This window comes from Canis lupus, chromosome 19 (genome assembly GCF_003254725.2).
Source record: "Canis lupus dingo isolate Sandy chromosome 19, ASM325472v2, whole genome shotgun sequence".
Classification (NCBI taxonomy): Eukaryota; Metazoa; Chordata; class Mammalia; order Carnivora; family Canidae; genus Canis; species Canis lupus.
In genome coordinates this window covers 23,885,651-23,908,154 of record NC_064261.1, presented here as the reverse complement: position 1 = coordinate 23,908,154, position 22,504 = coordinate 23,885,651, and the positions used below count along the sequence as shown (strand labels likewise).

Sequence of the window (22,504 nt, the reverse complement as noted above, 5' to 3'; positions counted from 1 at the left end):
AAATTTGTGCTTCTGGATGACAGGGACTATGTCTTAAGTATGTTCAAAACCACCCATGCTACCTATATCAAGCCCAGTACTGAGTACAAAATAGATGTTCAATAAAGATGAGGTAAGATGGAAGAAGATCCAGAAAGCATCTTCTCACCCTGGGATGGAACTGTGACTTATTTATCCATCTATTCAAGAGTCATATTTCTTGTGGGGCTCCTGGTTAAGTGTCTGCCTTTGGCTGGGGTCATGATCCCAGGAACCTGGGATCAAGCCCCATGTTTGGCTCCCTACTCAGCAGGGAGCTTGCTACTCTCTCTTCCTCTGTCCCTCCTGCCTGCTCGTGCTTGCTCACTCTCTCTCTCTCTCTCTCTCTCTCTCAAATAAACTTATAAGATCTTAAAAAAAAAAAAAAAAAGAGTAATTTTTTGAGCCAGGCCCCATGCCAGGTACTCAGGGCCATGTTGATACACACACATGGCCCCTTCTTCCCGGGGCTCCACGCAGCGCCAGAATGTCAGAATGAGCACTAACATTCTGCTTTCTCTCTTCTCATAGGCTGGGAGGACCTGCTGCCTCAGGATGTCAGCCTTCAGGCTGGTAAGAATTGCATCTGTTGCATTAGGGTTTATCTGGGAAGTTACCAAAGGCTAGCTAGGTCAAATCACTCAGGGAGAGGCAACAAGGGCCCACAAGGAAAACATCAGAGACAAGGGAATATGGGGAATAAGACAGATTATATTATATAAAGAAAACAAGTTTGGCCCGTCTCTGGGCCTGGGCAGGCGGCCACACTTGGGTGGTAATCCTTCACTTATATATAGGACTTAAATGCCTTGACAAAGGGATTTCTCTTCCGTTGTCTCATTGTAACAGTTGCAGGGAGCTTACTTAGAGTGGATGGAGATAAAATACTGGGCCTGATCTCCACCTTGGGCTCTGCACTGTCTTCTCTCGGCTCAACAAACATATAAGTGCCTGCAGTGTCTCAGTGGCCAAGAGATGTCCCCATGTGGGAAGGAAGCAAATGAGACATTGCCCTGTGCTGGGGTTGGGGGAGGGGAGGGGGCACGGGCCTCTGGGCAGCTGGGGTAGTGCATGCAGGATGAGAGAACCTTGGGGGCTGGAGGAGCCCAGATGAGAGTCCTCATCCCAACCCACTCCAGAATTCTGACCCAAACCCAGGAAAGCCAGATAGTGGAAATTCGTTTCTGATAAGAAAATGCCCCAGCTATTCTTAGATGCATGCAAAGCCACAAAGTGGCCATTGTCTCCTTCTGGCTGCTAGATCCACACTGCTGAAAGGGGACAGCATCCCCCAGCAGCCAAGGGCTCCTGAACCAAGCCCTCCAACTATCTGAGTCACAGAAGGCTGGCTAGGGTTTTTTTTTTTTTTTTTTTTTCCAGAATAGAGTTGGGCTGTTTTAGGCTAGAGAGAGAACACATGTGGTCTCAAAATTCAGATTGCAAGGGCTTCTGGTAACTAAATCACACACAAACATTGGAACTTGATACCATTTTGGAGCATGAGGAGCACGCATTGCAAAGCAAAGCAGGCTTATTTCACAAAGGAATATACCCATGGGATGCATTAGTCCCAAGTGTCCCACTGGGAAGTAGGAATAATGACACCATTGTTTTGAGGGTTAAACTTGGTCATTCCAAGCCACATAAATTCCCAAACTTTGATAAACAACTTTAGGATCATTAGATATTCTGAAGGTGTACAGTGGGTGAGAGTGCTCTAGGCATGAGAAATAGCACACACAAAAGCTCAGAGGGATCCAGGTTATGGTGCATCTGAGAAAGTACTAGGAGCAGGTGGTAAGTACCAGGGCTGAATCTGCTCTGTCCACAGTGGTGTCATGAGCCCCAGGCAGTACTGAGTGCTATAAATGTGTCTGCTACAAACTGCAATGTGCTCTAAGTAAAAAACCCATGCCAGATCCAAGGACACAATATGAACAAAGAATGTAAAACATCTCACTAACAATTTTTATGTTGCTCACCCATCATTTAAATGATAATATTTTGAATATATTGGGTTAAATAACAACATTCATAAAATTAATTTCACCTATTTTTCTTTGTTTTAAATGTGATCACTAGAACATTTTCAATTTCATGTGTGGTTTGAATTCTATTTCTTTTTTTTTAATTTTTATTTATTTATGATAGTCACACACAGAGAGAGAGAGAGAGAGAGGCAGAGACACAGACAGAGGGAGAAGCAGGCTCCATGCACTGGGAGCCTGACGTGGGATTCGATCCCGGGTCTCCAGGATTGCGCCCCGGGCCAAAGGCAGGCGCTAAACCGCTGCACCACCCAGGGTTCCCTAGAATTCTATTTCTATTGGAAGCCCTGGCCTGGACCACACACTAAGGATTTATATATTATGCATTGTATACAGCATCCCTTTCTGGCAGCTGAGGGGATATGGTATGAGTAGATTGGGCTGGATCACTTGCCCCACCCCTGAGGTAGAAGGGGTGGTACTCCTCAAGAACCCCATGAATTGAGGAGAGGGAAGTCCTCAAACAAAAAAATGAAGACTTTTAAAGAAGATAATTAGATCTTGCATTGCCAGTATATCGTTTCAACCATTAGATTTTCCCGGATTTTGGCTTTGGGGATCCCATCATGTGCATGCACACACCAGGTAGCTGACTTAAGGATGAACAGGCAAATAGACCTTTCTCTTTGCCATGATTACCAGCTTCTCTACCTCCCACCCCATGGACAAAAGAGAAAACCCAGAGCCTGGTGCTGCCATACATTCTGAGCTACCCCAAGGCCCTGGGCTGAGCATGGTTCTTCAGACACGTTAATAAATCCCCATCTTTCTTCCAAATGAGGACTATGAATGTTAACATACTTGTGGGCAGAGGGGCTGGAAACCCTTCAATGCACAAGACTTGTTGGATATATTTTGAAATTCAAAGCACCTGTTAGATTGGCCCAGTCTTGATGCATGAAGTCATAAACATTTGTTTGCTTGATGGTAAGTAAATTGATCATACCTTATCTTCATCCATACTTCGTCAGATAGGGAGGTGGTACAATGACCAGGCACTGGGAGGCATTCCTGGGAAAAACAGGATCTTTAACACCAGCAGTAACTATGCCATCTGTCCCTACAGAAGGGACAGGATTCTGTGGGTCTACTGATGGACCTGCACTGGAACTTAAACCAGAGACCTGCTGCTGGAGATCCCTCAATGACCCATATGACTTTCCATTTATTTAAGTACATGCAGACACAGACCATTTCTAGACTTGCCTCTTCTACAATGGAAAAGAAAGACAGTGGGTGAGCACACAGTATCAGGGCACCGTACCTGTTTCAGCGAGTAGGCCAACAGAGTCCACCCTTTTTGGGAGACATTAGTGTGAAGGACCAGGTCTCTGGGAATCGGATTGTTTATGGCTTTGGGTCTTTGGGCTTCCTCCCAGTAATTTCAATATCAGGCTGGGGCACTCCCACCTTCTCTCCAGCAAGAGCTCTTCCTGCAGCCAGTTGTCAGGTATTTCCCATTATGAAGAGCGGTGAGGACTCTTGAGGACTCCGAAGATCTCCCTGCTTTCTGCAAATCCTCCTCTGTTTTCTAAATCTCAGTAGAGACTCTTACATTCTTTGCAGCTGACAGCTGGTGCTTTTCTCTTCTTTTATTCTTTTTCCTGATTTGGCTGCTCTTGCACAGTCTTTTCCTGCTCATGGAGGTCACAAGGAAGCTCCAGTTTCTGCTACCCTGTTTCTCATTTATTTCCTAGGAGAGCTTTGGCCAAATAGAGAGGACAAAAGTCATGTTCTTTGATTTCTTCTTCTAGCCCATTTTGGGCTCATACCTCCTCAGTCTAGATCAGAAATGGTGCCTCTCCTTTTCATCTCTGGTTAATGTCAAATTTGCTATGAGATGCCCATCATCTACCTTTGACTTTTAATCTTCCTGCTTTGGTGAGCTCCCAGCTGTTTCAGCTGCACGCTGCAATTCCATCCTCATTGTAAGAAAGCTTCTACTGGGCCTTTGAGATTTCTGATGTGATTTGATTAGTTCACTGAGCCCAATACGTTGCACATGCTGGTTTTCTGTATCCTACAGCACTGTTCCTTGCTGTTCTTTTTAATTTAGCTTTCATTTTTATAAAGTTGTATAGGAATTAGTTTCCCACTTTCTCTTCCACTGAGGTGACTGCCAATCAAACTTTCTAGATGATTCTTTGATATTTCCCTCCCTGTTAGGAAAAAACATGTTCACAGTGCTTATTTGAGTTTTTGGTTTCAGGAATCATCTATTACTGACTTCCCGCCATGTAAGAAAGGCCTTAGGTCCTCAAGCCTAGCCCCACCCTGGGCACTCACATGTCTATTTTCTCCCCAAATTGTTAAACCTAGCTTTGGGGCACCCCTGGTGGCTCAGAGATTTAGTGCCGCCTTCAGTCCAGGGCGTGATTCCAGAGACCTGGGATCGAGTCCTGCATCGGGCTCCCTGCATGGAGCCTGCTTTTCCTTCTGCCCATGTCTCTGCCTCTCTCTTCTGTGTGTCTCTATGAATAAATAAACAAAATATTTTTTTAAAAAACAAAAAACCTAGCTTTGATCAGATCTGCATGCAAAGTTTACTTATTTTATCTAAGTTTATTAGATAAACTTCTGTCTTTTGGCTTCCAGCATTGCTGTTGAGGAATCTGATACCATTCTAATTTTTGAGCCTTTGTATAAAACTTATTTTTTTCTCTCTGAAAGCTTTCATGATATTCTCTTTGTCCCAAGTATTTTGAAGCTTCATGATTATGTGTGTGGTTGTGGATCTATTTTCATTCCTTGTATTATTGACAGAAGCTTGTGCCCCAATTTTTTTTCCAGAGGTCTTATGGGGATAATATTCCTTCTTCAAAAATGTTTGTTACCTTTACACTGGAATGACAATTTGGCTGGGTAAAAAATTATTTGATTTCTTTTTTTTTCATTGTGGTAAAAAAAAGCATAACATTAATTTATCATCTTAACAATTTGTAAGCATACAGTTCAGTATTAAGTATATTCACATTTTTGTGCAACAGATCTGAGGATTTTTATCTTGCAAACTTGGAATTCAGTGCTCATTAAACAGTTTTCCCTCCCTCCTCCTCCAGCCTTTGACAACCACTTTTCTACTTTCTGTTTCTATGTTTTTGACTACTTTAGTAGTACTTCTATGAGTGGAATAATGCAGCTTCATCTTTTTGCAACAGGCTTATCTCACTTAGCATAATGTCCTTGAGGTTCATCCATTTTGACATATGTCATGCACCATATGGCAGGATTTCCTTCTTTTTTTTTTTATTTCCTTCTTTTTTAAGGCTGCATCATATTCCATTGTATGTATATACCATATTTTCTTTTTTTTTTTTTTTTTTTTTTTTTTTTTAATACCATATTTTCTTTATTTGATCATCTGTCAATGGGCACTTGCTAAGCAGGGAGTCTGCTTCTCCCTTTCCCTCTGCCCTTCCCCCTTGCTCATGCTCGCTCTCTCTCTCTCAAAATAAATAAAATCTTTTTTAAAAAAGTAAATGTATATAAATAAATAAATATACACAGGGTTTTATTTATTGTAATCTCCTTTGGACACTTATGTGTATTTTTGTCCATCTTCCATATCTATCTTTTTCTTCCTGATCTTCATTCTAAAAATTTATGTTCATTCTGCTTACTCTCTCCTGTCAGTGACTTTTACTGTACTTTTAGCAATGCTTGTTCTCCTACTATTTCCAATTCTGATTTCATTTCTGGTCCATGTTTATTCTTTTCTTCCATTTCTTTTGCGAGCTTTGCCAATTCACATTGCATCCTTTTCAGTTGTCTCAGCATCTAATTTCTGAACTCTTGCTCCTGCTCTACTCTTCAGTAAGATTTTGGAAACCGTGGTGAAATACTTGGTCACAACTTTCCACTGTTGTATGGCAGTTTTGCTGGTTGGTTGGTTCATTGGTTTTCTCCTGGTGAGTATTATTTACCTTCTCCTTTCCTCCTTTTGGATTTCAGTATCTTTGTACATAAGACCTGTTCCTTCTGGATGACTCCTCTTTGAATGGGGTGAGCTATTTTGGATCAGAAGGAAGTTCATGTGGGTCAATGCCATGTTGCAGTCTAGCAGAAACCTACTGAGAATTTAGTCTTTGCTTCTCCCTACCCAAAGGGTTTGGGTGCTATTGGGCTATTCACAGGGCAAGGACTTTTTCCACCTCACACTGGGACTGTTACACTGCAAATATGGCTTGTCTGTTTCTAGAACCAAGCTAGGCCAGAGAATCTTTCACTGCTACCTCCCATCTCCCACTACCATTCTGGCAAGAGCAAGAGAGGCCAGGGCAGAAAATGAAAGAGGAGGAAAGATAAGGAGAATCAGGAGGAAGGGGCAGGGGAGAGAGTATACCTCAGCCATCTTGGGAGGTCCTGGTTAGAAGGGACAGTCCCCAGGAGAGGGTAAGTCTTGAGCAGGAAGGGAAATGAAGAACAAGTATCTGATCACTGTCTTCTCTCTGCTCTCCAGGGTGATCATGTGTGGCTAAACCCCCTCTCTGCCAACAAGACCAGTGTGGCCATTGGATCCATTGTCAAGGAAACAAAGCCTGGCAAGATCTTGGTTGTAGATGATGAAGGCAAGGTCAGTGTGGCTCAGGGCCTATCCCTACCCCCATCCACAAACTGCCCTAATCCTGCCTCAGATTTCCCTTGACCTCAGTCAGAGACTAGTCCAGCCACCATGTCAGCTGATCTGCTGAGAACTTGGAGAAGAGGAGCAGCAGGTTGGACCACGTGGAGGCCGCCCCTTAGGGGAGTCTTTTTCCTTCATTCTAGGAACACTGGATCCAAGCAAAAGACCTTGACACCCTCAGCCCCATGCACCCCAACTCAGTGCAAGGCGTGGATGACATGATCCGCCTGGGGGAACTGAACGAGGCAGGCATGGTGCACAACCTCCTGATCCGCTACCGGCAGCACAAGATCTATGTGAGTCCTCCATTTCTACCCCCTCATCCAGGGTGCCTGATCCACATGCACTGATCTGGCTGGGGAGAAAAACAAGCACTGTGGGTTTGGAGCTAAGCACACTTGGTTCAGTCCCCACTCCTCATGCTCTCACGGTGTAAGGTGGGCAAAGAATTTAGGGCTTCTCCACCCCTGCTCTCCAATCCAAAATGGATAGGGTGATAATAACCTTTGAGGTCTCAGAAAGCTAACATGTAGCATGCCAGCACAGTGCCTGGCACACAGAAGGTGCTCAGTTAGTGTTACTTCTTCCTTTCGTCTGTGGCTGAGTGGAAGGCCTGCTCTGATAGCCAAATGAACCAGAGACCATGGGGGTAGGCATAGTCTGCCCGGCCCCTTCGTAGGCATATGGCAGAGACAGAGTCACCAGCCAGAAGACCCCTGCCCTCCCTCTGTGAAATGAGTCCTGTGATAGCCAGGAGGGCCATAGGGGAAGGTGTGAGTCCTTTTCCCAAATCCTAGCAGTGGATGGGAGGCTGACTCCAGCCCTAAGTCTCCCATCCCTGTTCCAATGCAGATTTTCCCAGGAGAAGCAGCATTCAAAACTGGCACCAGCCCACCCTAACTGGGTGTGGCCTAGGAAGTCACAGGGCCTGGCCCTCTCCTAGGGAGAGGTGGCTGGTGTGACTCTGAGCAGCCCTTTTAGAATGCTCAAAGCAGTAGGAGAGTGGGCAATGGACCCCAAATAGAGGGGAGGGCTGGTCAGGAGAGTGAGGAGGCCCTGCGGGAGAGAGGGGACAGGACGTGCTGAGTCCACTCTGGCTGAATGTGAGTCAGAACCCTTGGAACTGATAACACCAATAAGCTAAAAGGAATTACAGTTTATCCTTTCCAAAGAGCTTATGCTTGCATTCTTTTATCTGGTTGTCACAGTCCTCAGAGTCAGAGATTAAACTCTCCATTCCTAAGATGAAAACTAGAATGTGGATAATCATGTGACTTGAAAAGTTGGCCATCCCTGTCCTATTCCCAGAGGGGCAGCCAGGCATCTTGGGGGTTCCAGATAAGCAGGTGGGGATCCTAGGAGGATCCTAGGAGGATCAGTGGAGGCTACAATTGTTGACCAGCCTCATGGAGGCCCCTGTGGGAGGCAGTGAAGACTTATGTCATAAATTCAGCCCCTTTTTATTGAGCCTTCTAAACACCAGAGAGGATGCTAAACATTTAATGTAGAGCACCTCATTTAATCTCCCTGTGAAAGCACTCACCCACAGCTTTCCTTCATAGTGAACACCCCCATCTTTCCAGAGGAGGATCTGAGCATTTGAGTGTCTTGTCTCCCTGGCCCAGAATCAGACCCACTTCCCACCAGACTCAGCCAGGCCTGGTAGCCCTCAGTGGGCTGCACCCAAGGCCACGGTCAGGACCAGGCAGTGTTGGCCTTCAGAGCAGAAGGCACTAACCATCTGCTCCCTTCCCCAGACATACACAGGCTCCATTCTGATGGCCGTGAACCCCTTCCAAGTGTTGCCCCTCTACACCCTGGAGCAGGTACAGCTGTACTACAACCGTCACATGGGCGAACTACCACCCCATGTCTTTGCCATCGCCAACAACTGCTACTTCAACATGAAGAGGAACAAGAGGGACCAGTGCTGCATTATCAGGTGGGGCTCAGGCTCCCCATGTTCCTGATGGGGATCAGGTGGGCCAGGCACACTGCCTCTGACTATCTGGTAAAGCAGGGAGCACTTCCTCTCCCTAAACCTCTCCCAACCAGCACACCTACGAGGCCTGTTTGCTTTAGGGGTTCCCATTCACCTGCAACCACTCTCCGCAACAGCACACCAGCTCACCTGCACCTGACCCCTACTGCCCCCCCACCCTGACAAGTCCCTCCAAGACTTCCTTCCTGCAGAACCTGCTCTTCCACTGTATCAGCAGAGCCTGGACTGCCTCACCCTTCAGTAAATATTTCCCAAGACGAAGAAGGAAAAATGGGGAGAGCACATTTAGACATGAGACTCACAATAGATGCTTGGGGGCTCAGGGGTCAAACAGGTGAGGTCAAACTAAAAATAAAACATCTCTGGGCAAGCCTCAGGTGAGGACAGAGGTAGCAGAAGCTCTAAGAGCCAGCTCTCAGGTTGCTAGGGCCCAGAAGGGACATGTCCTCCAGTCCAGGTCCTGACCCTGCTTCAAAGGTCCTCTGCCTGGTCTGGCCTCCCAGCTTCCTGCACAGGCCCTCCTGGTATGGAGGGAAGTGGGGGAGAGAGGGAAAAGAAGGAGGAGGGGGAATTTGCTTCCAGGGCACATTGCTTAGAGTTATAGTAGAGTCCTTTGTTCATTCATTCATTTGTTCATTCATTCAAGGTTCCATCGTGCTCCAGTGGTATGCCCCGCATTGTACTACTATGGGGAGACAGCAGCAGATGAAAGGGATTAAAATCCCTACATTATAGAGTCTACATTCTAGAAGGGGAGACACACAGGCAATAAATAAGCCAATTTCTTAGGCAGGTAATGAAAGCTTTGAAGAAAGACACTGCAGGGAAAGAGGAAAGACAGTGATGGGGCTGCTGCTCTAGGTGGAGGACAGATGAGGCATGGCCTCTCTGAACAGGGTGTTGGCACAGAGACTAGAATGAAGTCCTATTGCATAGATGATCACATTTACTGTTCTCAGCAACCTTCTGAAGTAGATATTCTTATTCCTGTTTTACTGTTGGTGGCAGGGAGCAGGGGGTAGGGGGGCTTACCACTAGAGAGGCTGAGATCCTTTCCCAGAGACACACAGTTGTTAAAAAGGGAATTTAAACCCAGGACACTGGAAAAGAAGACAGAGAGGTGTCCTGGGGTGACTTCCACTTCTTGGGAAGTGCATGGAATTATGTGCCAAGGAGGGTTGGTGCTCCATCTCCCATCTGGGCTCTGCCTGTGTGCTCCCAATCTGCCCCCCAGTACTGGGAGGACCAGCCTCACCACAAGAGGCCTCTCGAGCAGAGCTGAGCCCCAGGCTGGCCTGGAAGCTGGTGGAGGTTTGTTGATTGGACTGATTTGGCTGGCATTGTAATTGTGAACACTTTTAATCAAAACTTTTTTTTTAATTAATACTTTCAGATGTAATAATATTTTTCTAAGATTTGCTTCAAAATAGTACGGGATGGGAAATAAAATTGGCCAGGAGTTGAAGCTGGGAATGGGACTGTGGGAGTTTATAATGCAAACTGTAAGGTGTGAGAATCTCCCAGGGATCTTGTGAAAATGCAGGTTTTGACTGAAAAGAGCTGGGTGGGCCAGGAGTCTGCATTTCTAACCAGGTGACAGGAATTGCTTTTATTAGCAAGACACTATTCAGCCTCCATGTGTAATGTTTGACATTTTCCATAATGAAAAATAATTTACACAAAAGTGACATGCAAGCCTTAATAATAACAGTAATAGTAATCACTACAAACCCGAGTGTGTCCTATATGCCAGACATGAGTATATTTTTAACCTAAACTCCCTAAGAAACTTCAAAAGAACTAGTTTTCATATCTCACCATTATGAAATTAATATATCTTGACTATGAAAATTTTACAAAATTTCAGAAAAAAATATTCTCCAAAAAAAATTCCTTTACTTTTGGGGAGTAAAGGCTTTTGCTACCCACTTAGTTAATTATACTGAGTAGGGATTCCTGGGTGGCTCAGCGGTTTGGCGCCTGCCTTTGGCTCAGGGCGCCATCCTGGAGTCCCGGGATCTAGTCCCATATCGGGCTCTCGGCATGGAGCCTGCTCCTCCCTCCTCCTGTGTCTCTGCCTCTCTCTCCCTCTGTATGTATCATAAATAATAAATAAGTAAATAAATCTTTAAAAAAATTATACTGAGTAGTAAGGACATTTGTCATTTTACTGTACCTAATAAGCATTGTCCACATTATTGAAAACTCTGTATAGACTTGATTCTAATGGCTGCATAATATTCTCTGACCAAAGGGACCATAACCAATCTCCCCGCTTTATGTTACTTCTAATTTTCTGCAATTGTTAGTTGTTGTTGTTGTTGTTGTTTTAATAATCTCTATACCCAATGTGGGCTTAAACCTACAGCCTTGAGTTACATGCTCCACCGACTGAGACACCCAGGTGCCCCTGACTTTCTGCAATTGTAGTGATAGATTTAAAATGTTTTAATGACCAGAAAGCTTTGTGGAGAAAGCTTTTTCTGATTCTGGGATTATTTTCTTAGGCTAAAGTTAGGATAATTCTGAAGGTTTTTGCTACCTGTGCCACATTGTCTTTCTAAAGGACCAATACAGTTTCCCCTCTGCGGACAATATAAACTCAGTGCTCACAGAAAGGATGTTGAATGTCCAGTCCTGTTCACTCATCTGTAGTTACTGAGCACTGGGCCCATGTCACTAAAATGAACCAGACACACAACGCCTCAGGGGCTTGCATTAAGGCAGGGCAGAAAAGATGAATCACACCAATAACTAACACAAAGTAGACAGCTGAGACCCACAGTGAAAATGTGGTGGAATGTGTGCCCAGGGAAGGGGAGTTTCTGTTCAGACCAGAAAGCAGGCCTGTGGTGGGTTTGCAGAACAGTTGAGGGTATTGAAGAAATGGCCGTTTTATTGACTGATGTCCTGCATGCTCTCTTTGCAGTGGTGAGTCTGGGGCAGGGAAGACAGAGACCACGAAGCTCATCCTGCAGTTCCTGGCCACCGTCAGTGGCCAACATTCCTGGATTGAGCAGCAGGTCTTGGAGGCCAACCCCATCCTGGAAGGTCAGTGTTCACCCTCCACTGGCCAGCCCTCCTCCACAGGCCCTGCAGGCTGGAACCTTCCTGCCAGGAGGTGCCCATGGGGAAGGACAGGATTGTAGCCTGTCAGGACAGGAAAACGAGCATGGGGTGGATGGTAGTGTGGGGGTTCTTGGGAGACACAAAGGGGAAAAAAGTAATGAGCTTACAGGCTTTCATTAAGTGTGTTTTCCACAGGATCATCAAAACAAGTATTCCTTTTAAATAAGGGCCCTGAGATGAAATTGGTTTGGGAAATGTTGAATGTGTCAGTTTAGGTCACCAGGGAAGCAGTGGCTAAGCTGGTGTTAAGACCGCAAGAGAGTGGGGGTGTCTGGGTGGCTCAGTGCATTAAGCATTTGCCTCTGGCTCAGGTCATGATCCCAGGGTCTTGGGATTGAGTCCGGATCTAGCCCTGGGTCTGGCTGCCTGCTCAGCAGGGAGCCTGCTTCTCCCCCTCCCTCTGCTTCTCTCCCTGCTTGTTCTCTCTCTCTCTCTCTCTCTCTCCCTCAATTTCTTTCAAATAAATCAATAAAATCTTTAAAAAATATAGAAAGAGAGAGAGAGTTCTACTGAGGGGTGATCCCTGAGCAAGATGAAGGGGGAGGTAGCAGGAAAAGACAGGAAAAGCATCAGGGATGCTTGACAGGGATACCTGTAGGACACTCAGGAAAGGGAAGAATGGAATAGGGCAGGATGAGATTCAAGCTACGTGCAAATTTGCCAGGTCTTGGCCATTCCAAGGGGGAGTTCAGAGCAAAGTGCCCATTCGAGGAAGCCTGCATTGGGCACAATGCCAGGCCTTAGAGCCCCCTTGCTCAGTCTCTGCTAGGGGCAGCCCAGAAATGTGTGACTTGGACCCCAGTGACCAGCCACAATCAACACGTTTTCTCTGTTTCTTTATAACAGAGTAAAAGTTCACCTTTGTCTATGTCCAGTGTGCGTTTTGACGAACTCATGTAGTCATAGAATGCCCATCATAGTCATGATATGGAATGTTCCTGTCACCCCAAAACTTCCCTCATGCCTCTTTATAGTCAACTCTCTTCCCAGCCTCAACGTGTGGCAACCACTGATTTGTCTTTTTCTCCCCCATACAGCTGACCCTTGAACTACACAGTTCAGCTACAGTTCAAAACTACAGTTGACCCTTGAACAATGAGTGTGAATTGTGCAGGTCCACTTACATGCAGATTTTTTCCAATAAATACAGTACAGTACTAAAAATATATTTTCTCTTCCTTGTGATTTTATCAATAATATTTTCTTTTCTCCAGCTTACTTTATTGTGAGAATACAGTACATAATACATATAACATGAAAATGTGTTAATTCACTATGTTATCAATAAGGCTTCCATTCAATAGCAGGCCATCAGTAGTAAAGTTTGGGGGAGTCAAAAGTTATATGCGAATTTTCAACTGCACGAGGAGTTAGCACTCCTAACTCTCACATTGTTCAAGGGTCACCTATAGTTTTATCTTTTCCAGAAGGTTATATGAATGAAATCATATGGTTTGTCGTCTTTTGAGTCTGGCTACTTTTGTTAGCTTAATGGATCTGGGATTTTTCATGTTGTCTGTATCAATAATTTGTTTCTTTTATGAATATAGCAGTGTCACAGTTTGTCAATTTGCCAGCTGAAGAACGCCAGGGCTGTTTATAGTTTTTAGTGATTATGAACAAAGCTTTACAGACAGTTGCACACAGATTTTGGTATGAACATGTGTTTTTCTCCTGAATAGGCAAGTAGGAGTGAAATTGTTGGGTCACATGGTGAGCCATTTACCTTTGTCAGCAACTGCCAAAATGTTTCGCAAATGGTTGTACCATTTTGCATTTCCATCAGCAAAATACAAGAGTCCTAGTTGTTTTACATCCTCGTCAGCATTTGGTACTGGCTGGGTGGCTGTTTGCTACTCCAATAGGCATGGAGTGGTGTCTCATAGTTTTAATTCAAATTTCCTTACTGGATGATGAGGTGGAGCACCTTTTCATGGGCTTATTTCCTATCTGCACATCTTCTCTGTATCTATTCAAAACTTTTGCCAATTTTTAAATTGAGTTTTTTCCTCATTAATGAATTATGAGTTCTTTATATATTCTGGAGACAAGCCCCTTAGAAGATACATGTTTTGCAAATATTTTGCCCCCATCTTTATTTTGGCCCTTCTTTTTCTAACAGTGTCTTCCACAGGCCAGAAGTTTTTGATTTTCATAAAATTCAGTTTATCTTTGTTTCTCTTATGATCATGCTTTTGCTGTTGTATTTAATAATCTTTGGGGCATCTGGGTGGCTCAGTCGGTTAAGCATCTGACTCTTGATTTTGGTTCAGGTCATGATCTCAGGGTCGTGAGATTGAGCCCCATGTCCAACTCCACGCTAAATTTTCTCTCTCTCTCTCTCTCTCTCCTTCTGCCCCACCCTCCTCCCTAAGGAAAAAAAAGAAAAGAAAGAAATCTTTGCCTAAGGGAGATTTTCTTTTATGTTTTCTTCTAGATGTGATACAGTTTTAGCTTTTACATTTAGGCCCATGATCTATTTTGTGTTAATTTTTTCTATGGTGCAAGGTATGAATCGAGTTTCTGCTCTTTTCTTACTTTTTTTTCTTTTTCTTCTTTTCTTTCATAAGGATACCCAATAATTTCAACCCCATTTGTCAAAAAGACCATTCTTTCTGCATTGAGTGGCCTTTGTACCTTTGTCTATAATCAGTTGATCATACACGTGTGGGTCTGTTTCTGAGTTCTCTATTCTGCTCTATTGATCTCTCTGACTACCCTTCTGCCAGTGCCACACTGTCTTGATGTCTGTAGCTTAGTTCCATATCTTGTCAGTTTTGCAATCAGGTAGCACACAACCTCCAATTTTGTTCTTCTTTTTCAAACTTGGCCATTGTAGGTGCTTTACCTTTCCATACACACTTTAGAATCAGCTTATCAATTTCTACCAAAAAGAGCCTACATCAGGTTCTTTCTTACTTTCTTTCTTTCTCTTTCTTTCTTTCTTCCTTTCTTTCTTTCATTTTATTTATTCATGAGAGATACACAGAGAGAGAGGCAGAGACATAGGCAGAGGGAGAAGCAGGCACCCTGCGGAAAGCCTGATGCGGGACTCAATCCCGGGACCCCAGGACCATGACCTGAGCCAAAGGCAGGCAGTCAACTACCAAGGCACCCAGGAGCCCCAGGTTCTTTCTTGAAGAGAGATCTGCCACTGGGCCAAACAACATGTAGTCAGTTTCCTGAGCATAGCTAGCCCGTTTTGGAGACTCTGCTCTTTGTGGGGATTTCTCAAGGGGGAGACCAAAGAACCCTCTTCCTTCTCATGGGACTAGTGCTGTATAGTGGTATTTTCAGCCTGCATCCCAACCTACCAATGGGTCATGAAATTAGTCTTTTAGGACAAATTAAACTAAATAAATAGAAAATGCCACTCTTGGTTAGAACCAGTACTGAATATTTTCTTTTAATTATGTGTACAGGTAGGGATGTGTATGCAGGAAGACACAATGCAAAGTGTTTTTCTTATGGTGGGTCACATTATAGAGGCTTGCAGAAAGAGCTCTTGCAGAAAGAGCTCTATAAAATGCACTTTGGATCATGTTGCAATCCAAATGCCTTCAGTCTGACCTCCTCCTCTGATCCTGGTCCCTGCCAGCTGTTACTACTCCCCCTGCAAGCTTGCCCTCTCAAACCCAGCCCCTGCTTCAGCCTGACCAATCTGTAAAACACAAATCTGTTCCCATACTCCCCAGAAGCTTTTGTGCCTCCCCCATTTTCCACAGACTAATTCCAAGCTTCTTAGCCTGGCACTCAAGTCTTAATGCTACTAATTAGTTCCATCTATCTTCCACTGCTTTCCTCCTGTGGTTTATGCTCCAACCAAACTTCTCACTCTGCAAACATACCTCATGCCTCCTGACATTTGTGCCTTTACTTGCACTTTGCCTTCCTCTCAGCATACTCTCAGCTGCCACCACTTTCCAGTGTAGTGCTACCCATCCTTCAGCTCTAGGCTCAGCCACCTCCTCTTAGAAGCCTTTCCAATGATGCCACTAAAAGTAAATTTTCTCCTCTCTGCTCCCATCGTGGGCATCACCCTCTGCCTTCAGCCTTCGGAAATGCCAAGACAGTCAGAAATGATAACTCAAGCCGCTTTGGGAAATATATCGACATCCACTTCAACCCCAATGGGGTGATTGAGGGCGCACGCATCGAGCAATTTCTCCTGGAGAAGTCCCGGGTCTGCCGGCAGGTGAGGCCTCCCCTCTGCTGCATTGGTCCTGGGGAAATGTCCACCCACTCCAGGACCAGGAGCCAAGGAATGAGGAGGCTTCCAAGACAGGCTCCTTTCCAGCACTCTCAGACCTCCCCAGGAACCTCTCCAAACCTTCATGGGTCTTAGTTGGTTGCCACTGAACCCTGGCCGTACCCTGAGATGGGCCAAGGACCCCTCAAATTGAATAATGATGGTCTTTTCCCAGTATTCAAGAAGAAGAAATGCTGAGATTTTCCGTTTTGATTTTTCCATCCATATCATGTTGCACATTCTTTGGTGCTTATGTCCACCTCTACCAGAATTAATTCTAATGCCAGGCCAGTCACCAGCTAAGGAACTGGATCCTGGCATCCCCCCCACCCCCACCCCTTGCAACATTAGGCAAGATGCCTTCAGGGCTGGGAGGAGCAGTGGAGATGCAGGGAAGCGCCCAGGGAGCTGTGTGTTTGCTGGGCTTGGTGGGTGGACTTTAGCACGGGGCTGTGGGCCTGAGCTGGCCTTGGAGGCCCATAATGAGGCCATCGACAGAGCCGAACGACCCTTGGTCGATGCCAGAGCCACATCTGGTTGCCAGACCTTGGGACAGAAGCTGGGACGGGGCTGGACAGGGGCAGCAGTCCTGAAGCCCCACAGCCTCAGGGGGATGTTTGCCAGGCTCTCTGGAACACCTGCCCCTCCAGGCTCCCGAGGAGCGGAACTACCACATCTTCTACGGCATGCTCCTGGGGATGACCGCGGAGGAGAAGAAGCTGCTGAGCCTGGGGACGCCCTCCGAGTACCACTACCTGACCACGGTGAGGCCCGCCCCGCCCGCGCTGCTCGCCGCGTCTCCCTCCCGCCCTCCTCCCTCCGGTCGTCCTCTCGGCCCCGCCCCGCCCTCCCCGCCTGCCTCCCCCTCCCCCCACCCCTCCCCCACCAGGTGTCTCTCAAGAGCAAAAGGAGAAAGAAGAGGAAAGCGAGTACCTGCTCCACCTGTGGTTTACCGCCCAGAAAGCCCTGGGGGCGGGGATGGAGGGTTTCCCTTTTCCATCAGCCAATCCACCCTTCTGCTTTACCCTCGTCCGTCCGCTGCCTTATTTTCTGCTGAAGGGATATCCTTCCCCACAAACCTCAGCCTCCTCCGGTTCCAGCAAACAAAGGCTCCGGCAGGTGATGGAGGGTCGTACCCATGCTGCTTCTTCCTCGATTTCATTCCAATCGCCCATCCCTGTTAGGTGCCCCTAGAGCTCGCACCCCCACGCCTGGAACAGTGCGACGGGAGAGGCCTTCCAGCTCCAGGGTGTTGAAAAGGGGGTAGAGGAGTTCCACCTCTTGAATCTCTCCTGCCCAACCCCTCCTATGTTCACTGCCTGAAGCCCTCCTCATTTCCTGCCTGGATCTTGGTGATCCTTTCCTTCCACATCCTCCCTGTCACTGGACTCCATTCCTAATTTACAATCCATCCTGCAGACCTTCCACACTACAAGTCTGACAGATGACAGCTCAGACCCCCATTCTGTAGGGGCTCCCTGTGGCTCCTGGTTTTCAAGCGCCTCCAGCTCCCATCATCCCTCCACACCTCCCTTTGACTGTGACCCCAGCTTCCTTGCAAGCTAGTCTCTACCTCACAGCCGGGCTCCCCCTGTTCACTGCCTAGACCACTGTTCACTGCTGCTATGAAGAACAGCACGGAGAGCCAGCTCCGGTTGCACCTCCAGGGAGCTTTCCCTCACTTTCCAATAGAGCTGGTCCTGGCCCCCTTTGGTCTCAGCACCAGTTAAGAGTGTATGACACCACCATTTGCTTTCTGCCTCCCTTCTTGGATGCGCAGCACCCCAGGCAGGGCCAGGTCTCTCCATTTATGGAATTCCCAGCAAGTAGCACAGGGTCTGGCACATGCGGAGCCTTGGAACGTGTTTGTTAAAGGAATAAACTCACAGGATTCCCCAGAGAGGATAAGGCAGGCATTACTGTGGATGAGTGACAAATAGAGGCTCAGAGAAACGGAATGATTTGGCTAAAGCTACACAGCTTCCAAGTGCCAGTGCTTGCTGCAAAGTCCAAGCTTGCTATGTCTGTCATCATGATTCCACCTCTGGGAAGCACTTGTGTGTATTTTCTGAGCTGGGGTCTCCAGATGGCCTCTCAGAGTCCACCTAGAGCCTATGAAGTGCCACTTATTATTAGGGACCCTTGTCTGAGTCCCTGACACATCTCTATCTTGCTAGCCCTATGATGGAGGAGGTGGGGTGTAGGGTGACCGCCAGAATGTTGAAGTGCCTGATCCTGCAGGGAAACTGCACATCCTGTGAGGGCCTCAATGATGCCAAGGACTATGCCCATGTTCGCTCTGCCATGAAGATCCTCATGTTCTCCGACTCTGAGAACTGGGACCTCAGCAAGCTGCTGGCAGCCATTCTCCACCTGGGCAATGTGGAGTTTATGGGTAATGCTGTTCCCACCCAAACTGCCCTCCCTGGGGAGGAAGAGTAGGGGGGCCTGGGGCAGGAGGAGGAAGAATCTCTGGGAGTTCTCACCTCAAGAGCTTGCCAAGGTCACATGGTCTAGCCCTGTCCTGGGAAAATGCATTGAAAATTATCGCTATGATTTTGGAGATCTCGTGGGGTTAGAGGGAAGACGTCAAAGCTTAAGGCTCTCTAAAGATGAAAACTCTGATCATCGCCCAGCTTAGCTGGGACCCCCTTAGGGTAAGGGTGAACCAGACTAAACAAAGCCATGCATGAACTTGCAAACCCGTTTGTAAGCATCCAGGTGGCCTGGGCATTAGGGTGTCCTGACCTATTAGTGCCTCTAAGCATCTGATGGAAATTCCTCTCTGGAGGAAAATAACATCAATCTAGATTCCAAATTATTCCTTCAGACAGTTTTTCCAACACAACATCTGACATGCAGCCAAAGGTAAGTAGGAATGAGGAAACAAGACATCATGAGCAAGAAGCAGCAGAAATAATAGACAATAGAAATAGGGCCACAGAGATTTCAGATGTTGGGATTATTAGACACAAATCATAAAGCAGCTATGCGTGGCTATGTTCAAGAAAAGAAAAAGCCACACTTGTAAATTTAGACAGGAAACTGGAAATGGAAAATGTGACATTATAGATTTTAAAAGGAGCCACAAAGAAATTCTAAAATTAAAAAAGTAATAATAAAAACCAAAATGAAGACATCAATAAATGGTTTTAACAGCCAGTTTTATGCACACGAAGAGGGAATGTGTTAGTGAAAGAAAAGTCAGAACACAGCATAGAAAAATTAGAGAGGGAGACAAATCATGAGAGACTCCTAACTCTGGGAAATGAACAAAGGGTTGCAGCAGGGGAGGTGGGGTAGCAGAAGGACGGGCACTGAGGAGGGCACCTGATGGGATGAGTGCTGGGGGTTATACTATATATTGGCAAATCAAACTTCAATAAAAAGAAATGCAAAAAAGGAACACAACACAGAGAGATAGAGGGCAGCAAAACATAGAGAGTAGGAGGTGTGGAGGACAAGTGAGAAGCTGTAGCATACCTTTACCTGACGTACTAAAGGAAAAGAGAAAGAGTGGGGCAGAGGCAATATTGGAAGGAGCTCCGGCTGGTTCTCTAGTTCATGAAGGATTCCAATTCACAGAGCAGTGAGGAAGGACAGACTTTACAGTAAACTATTCATGAACTCGGACCCCTCTGTCACGCTGTGTAAGGAAATCTACTCCAGGCGAGTTGTTGTCACTGTGCCCATGTGATCTGTCACCTGAACCGGGCACTTCGCTGGTGACTGGTGGGTGCTGACATGCAGGATGAGGGCATTGGGAAGTGAAAGAGTACTGCAAATGTGATGCTGAGGAGGTGAAACCAGGCACCAAAGAATGCAGAGCTTGTAGATCAGGCATTCAGTTAGATCACACTTAGCACGAAGTCTAAAAACAGATGAAATTAAATGCTGTTAAGGGATTAATATTTAGATAGTAAAAGGATGATGCCGGGGAGGAAGTGGAGAGGAACCCAGTCTTAGCAGGAAAGGAGCATAAGGGCTTCAGGCGTTCACCAGGCTCTGTACCTTGGCTGTAGTAGTGGCTACATGATGTTAACTTAATCATTATTTACTATAACGCCCCTTTGGCTTCTATATACTTTTTTATCTGTAGGCTTTATTTTGTATCTGTATTTTGCACTAGGGCTGGGCATGGCTCACAATTGTGCTCTGTTAATGTCCACTTATGTGACTGAAAGAACAAGTAGCCACTTCCATGTACAGTGGAGAGCAGTGAAGGGGATCGATGGCTCATCTTCTTCCTTAGTAGACCCCACCCTGCCCACAGCAGCACCAGGCTTCTCCCTCCACATGAGCCCTCACTTCTTCAAACTTTCCTTTGATGTGGGGCCATGATGTCGCTAAGCAGAGAGGGGGAGGCAGTCTGTTACATTCCTTCCCAGCTAAAGGGCTGCTCATCACCAGGGACATTGTCTCCTGGAGGTGGTGCCTCACGCCTCGGGACAATGGCCTCTAATAGGTGGATCTGTGGCTGCCTCTGGCTTGGGCCCTACTGGGGCTCCTGTCCCATCACTTCAGGCCACCTCGCCACTTGGGCTTACTGCTTCTATCCACAGCTGCAGTCTTCGAGAACCTGGATTCCTCCGACGTGATGGAGACGCCTGCCTTTCCCACCGTGCTGAAGTTACTGGAGGTAGCTGGCCATTGTGTCTACCAGCTTCCACCTCTGTGAGAGGCCCCAAGGGCCTGGGGTCACAGCCCCCAGACCCCAATTGCCATCAACCCTTCCCAGGATCCCACTCCTGCCCCCATCCCCTCTCCCAGGCTCTCAGCTCAACCTCCACACCCATCGGGGCACTGCAGTCCCTGGGGTGGGAAGCAGCATGAGCTAATCTTTAACATGAAATGATCGGTTTGGCTTTAACACACGTTTCTTCCCTTTTCTTGTGTCCCCCCTGCTCTTTGGTGGCCTTCACTCAACATCCTCACTCTCCACCCCACCTGGTCCCTCAGCTGTCCCCACACGGCCACATGGCCCAGTGCCCTTCCTCTGGACCCTTCCCTACCTCCCTTCAAGCCCTCTGCCTTCTCCATGAATTGTGCTATTCTGGAAAGTAGATGTGCTCATACCACGAGCCCTCCAGATTATTACACGACCAAATGGAGTCTTGCCTTGCAGGAAGACAGGCAGGCACTGGGTGGAGAAATATCTTTGCCCTAGGGACATCATAATGTCCTCCACATCACACTCCAGTGATAGCTCTGGTAGGAAGTTGATAGAATCAGAAGCAAACACACAAACAAGCAAAGCAATCACATTTTGCTGGAGTGGCTTCTGTTGGGGCATAGCCAGGTGCCAGTGGCCCAGTGTCAGAGCCCTCCCCACGCACTGTTTGCTCAGGTCTGCTTATGGCACCAGCCCTTTCCCCAGCCTCCAGGAGACCAGCACAGAGCTGGTAAACCAAGCAGCCAGCATGCCCAGGACCTACCCAGCTTATACACCTTCCTGAATATCCTGACACCCCGGTGCTTAGACCGATGCTCGACCAGGGCTGGCCCAGGACTCCGACTCCAGCCTCCATCTGGGCCTGGCCCTGTTGGATGGCCCCACAGGCATCTCCCACCCTCAGGTGTTTGGTCACAAGAGAGAACAAGACGTGGTATGAGTAGGTCATAGCCATGGAGCCAGGCCCTGCCCCGTTAGCTGTGATGCCAGCTCCCACCGGCTTTTCCAGGTGGAGTACCAGGCACTCCGGGACTGTCTGATCAAGCATTCCATCATCATCCGAGGGGAGTTTGTCACCAGGCCCCTGAACATCACTCAGGCTGCAGACCGGAGGGATGCCTTTGTCAAGGTACAGAGCTATGGGAGAAGGGGTCCGCGTGTCTCTCTGTTGGACATGGCTCCTTCTCCTGCTGGTGGAGAGCAGGAGAGAGCAGAGATAGCGGGGCATGTCCTGACTCTGCCAGTCACCTGCCTGTTGACTGCTTCCTAGCCTCTTTGGGCTTCAGTTTCTTGCCTTTCAAGTAGGGATAATACCCCTTGGCAGGTCCATGAGAGCCAGCGTGCATGCAGCCTTTGCCGGTGAACTAGAGATAAGGGGCAGCCTGTCTCTTATGTTTCAAAGGCCATGGGCTTTACCTCTTGTCTCCTCAGGGCATCTATGGGCACCTCTTCCTGTGGATTGTCAAGAAGATCAACACTGCAATTTTCACTCCACCTGCCCAGGACCCCAAAAATGTGCGAAGAGCCATTGGCCTCCTGGACATATTTGGCTTTGAAAATTTCCAGAACAATAGGTATGAAGATCTCAGTTCACCTGCTTTCAGACAATGGGAGATCAGCTTAGGTCCTCTCTAATGGAGCAAGCTAGAGGGTGACCATTCTTCCCGCTTCGAGGGACCCCTCATACATTCTCACAGATGCCAGAGTCGGCTCTGCAGGCCTAAATCTGTCTGCAGTGAAATGGTGTGCGTACCTCCCCTGA

The 22,504-nt window shown here is 47.0% G+C and overlaps 1 protein-coding gene across 2 annotated transcripts in view; it reads left to right on the top strand.

Annotated features, from left to right (window-relative positions):
* Positions 1 to 22,504, top strand: part of MYO7B (myosin VIIB) — an 85,957-nt gene that overhangs the window by 13,320 nt on the left and 50,133 nt on the right. For both annotated transcript variants that reach the window (XM_025435919.3, XM_049097219.1), the window contains exons 2-12: positions 550 to 591; positions 6,526 to 6,639; positions 6,834 to 6,986; positions 8,448 to 8,632; positions 11,622 to 11,743; positions 15,874 to 16,016; positions 16,721 to 16,834; positions 18,312 to 18,465; positions 20,633 to 20,709; positions 21,752 to 21,871; positions 22,174 to 22,316. In XM_025435919.3, coding sequence (XP_025291704.1) covers positions 550 to 591; positions 6,526 to 6,639; positions 6,834 to 6,986; positions 8,448 to 8,632; positions 11,622 to 11,743; positions 15,874 to 16,016; positions 16,721 to 16,834; positions 18,312 to 18,465; positions 20,633 to 20,709; positions 21,752 to 21,871; positions 22,174 to 22,316 — 1,367 coding nt within the window. The remainder of the gene's footprint in view (positions 1 to 549; positions 592 to 6,525; positions 6,640 to 6,833; positions 6,987 to 8,447; positions 8,633 to 11,621; positions 11,744 to 15,873; positions 16,017 to 16,720; positions 16,835 to 18,311; positions 18,466 to 20,632; positions 20,710 to 21,751; positions 21,872 to 22,173; positions 22,317 to 22,504) is intronic.